Raw genomic sequence first — 2,173 nt, 5'->3', positions numbered from 1 at the left:
GACCCTCAGATAAGGAGCAGTCAGGGAAAATTCCCAAGTGACCACAGAATCTAGGCAATGAAGATTTCCTTTGAAGCAACAGGAAAAAGGATTCACAGAAGAAAGTTTTCACAGTTGTCTGATACACCAAGAAAAAAGAGAATCAGAACTCATTCCAAGATGGAAAAATAAAATTTCCTTTCCAACATGAAAATAATTTCTGACTTTTATTAGCAATTCCAAAGGTGGATCTGATCCTCTTTACCTCTCACAACCTCCTCAGTAGTTTCTGGATTCCCTGCTTGATCTCCTTGGTTCTCACACCATAAACAATGGGATTCAGAGCTGGGGGGATGAGGTGGTGCAGGATGTTGAGCAGGATGGGGACGTCTGGGGGAATTCTCTTCCTGGCCAGGTTAGTGATGACCAGAACCAGCAGGACTGTGCTGAAGAAGAGGATGAGGATGAAGTGGGAACCGCACGTGCTCAGGGCCTTGGCCGCAGCACCCTCAGCCTTGATCCTGAGCACAGCTCTCAGGATGAAGGAGTAGGAGAGAACAATAAGGATGAGGTCGGAGCCCAGTAGGGTCCAGCCTGCCACAAACTGGTAGAGCCGGTTGAAGGTGATGTCATCACAGGAGAGTTTAGACACAGACAGGTTAGTGCAGATGCAGTTCTTGATGGTGTGCTCTGCACAATACCTGAGCCGGGAAGAAAGGACAGGAACAGGAAGGAAAAAGAGGGCATTCCGGGCCACAACAAATATGGTAGCTCTGACCACAAAATGGTCAGTAATTATGGATGGGTATCGTAGTGGGTGGCAGATGGCTACATAGCGGTCATAGGCCATGATCATGAATGTGCAGGACTCCATGGCAAGGAAGCAGTTCATGATGAACATCTGGAGGAAGCAGGCAGAAAAGCTGATGGACCTGAGGTCAAACCAGAAGATGGCCAGGACCTTGGGGATGACAGTCAGGCAGAGCACAATGTCCAGCAGGGAGAGCAGGCTGAGCAGGTAGTACATGGGCTCGTGCAGAGAGACCTCCAGACGGATGGTGAGCAAGAGGGTGGCGTTGGCCCCCATGGCCAGGAGGAAGAGGAGGCTGAGGGGCAGGGAGAGCCAGTGCTGCCAACTCTGGTAGTTAGGGAAGCAGATGAGGAGGAATTCGGAGATTGGAGCAGTGGAGTAGTTGCTGGGTGAGGCCATGTAAAGTATTCTGTACAGGCTAAAAATCCAGAGTCCCTTAAAATGTAGGACAAAATACATTAACATAGAAAATATGTGTTCTATATGTAGTAAAATTCAGGTTTCCATTGGGTCTCTTAATCCGTCTCAATGAAGTTATTGGATAATCAGTATCATCATCATCATTATCATCCTTATCATCGCCATCATATCAATATTTGCTGGCATTTAACTAAACTGTTATCATGTGCTACACATTATGCCAAATGTTTATATTCATTAGCATATTTCATCCTTTAAAAAACACTTAAGATTAAATAATACTGTTATACTAATTTTCCAGGTAATTAAAAGGAATAGGGAAAGAGAAACGAAATTCTTTGATAAAAATTATACAGCTAGTGAGTAGTGAAGCCAAGACTGTGACAAGAGTCTGACTTTAAAGTCTCACCTTTCAGCCACTATATAATGTTTAGCCTCAACAGGCACAATCACTTACTAAGCCCTGCCTCCCTTCTGAGTTTAAAAGGAACAGCTTATAGAGAGTTCTGTTCAGCAGAATCCATGGAAGTCCTGAAAAGCCCATCCCCCTGCTCCATTGGCTTGGACGGGGCCTGGCTTCAGGGTTTCTAAGTTTCATTCTTCAAGAAACATTGGATTGGAGGTAGGACATCCCTTGATCCCACCCAAGAGGAGTAATATCTTCTAGTACCAAATAGGATTTCACTTTTTTTAAAAAGTTTATTTTGAGTGAGAGAGGGAGCATGCGTGCAAAGGGAGAGGGAGAGAGAATCCCAAGTAGGCTTCACCTTAGCATGGAGCCCGAAGCAGGGCTCAGACCCACAAGTCATAAAATCATAACCTGAGCAGAAACCAAGAGTCTAACACTCAACTGACTGAGCCCAGTGCCCCGGGATTTCACTTTTAAAAGCATAGTGTTTATCACTCTTTATGGGTTATTTGCTGTGTTTTCTCTTTGTGAGGTTCAAGATTTTTCTTTGGTTT

The 2,173-nt window shown here is 44.9% G+C and overlaps 1 protein-coding gene across 1 annotated transcript; it reads right to left on the bottom strand.

Annotated features, from left to right (window-relative positions):
* Positions 1 to 247: 247 nt before the first annotated feature.
* LOC115271871 (olfactory receptor 56A4-like) lies at positions 248 to 1,201 on the bottom strand. Its single transcript, XM_029914845.1, has one exon. The coding sequence runs from the start codon at positions 1,187 to 1,189 to the stop codon at positions 248 to 250; it is 942 nt and encodes a 313-aa protein (XP_029770705.1). The 5' UTR covers positions 1,190 to 1,201.
* Between the last annotated feature and the right edge of the window lie 972 nt (positions 1,202 to 2,173).

Source organism: Suricata suricatta, chromosome 11 (assembly GCF_006229205.1).
Source record: "Suricata suricatta isolate VVHF042 chromosome 11, meerkat_22Aug2017_6uvM2_HiC, whole genome shotgun sequence".
NCBI classification, from domain to species: Eukaryota; Metazoa; Chordata; class Mammalia; order Carnivora; family Herpestidae; genus Suricata; species Suricata suricatta.
Note: the sequence above shows the minus strand (reverse complement) of the source record. Positions and strands in the feature narration are given on the sequence as shown.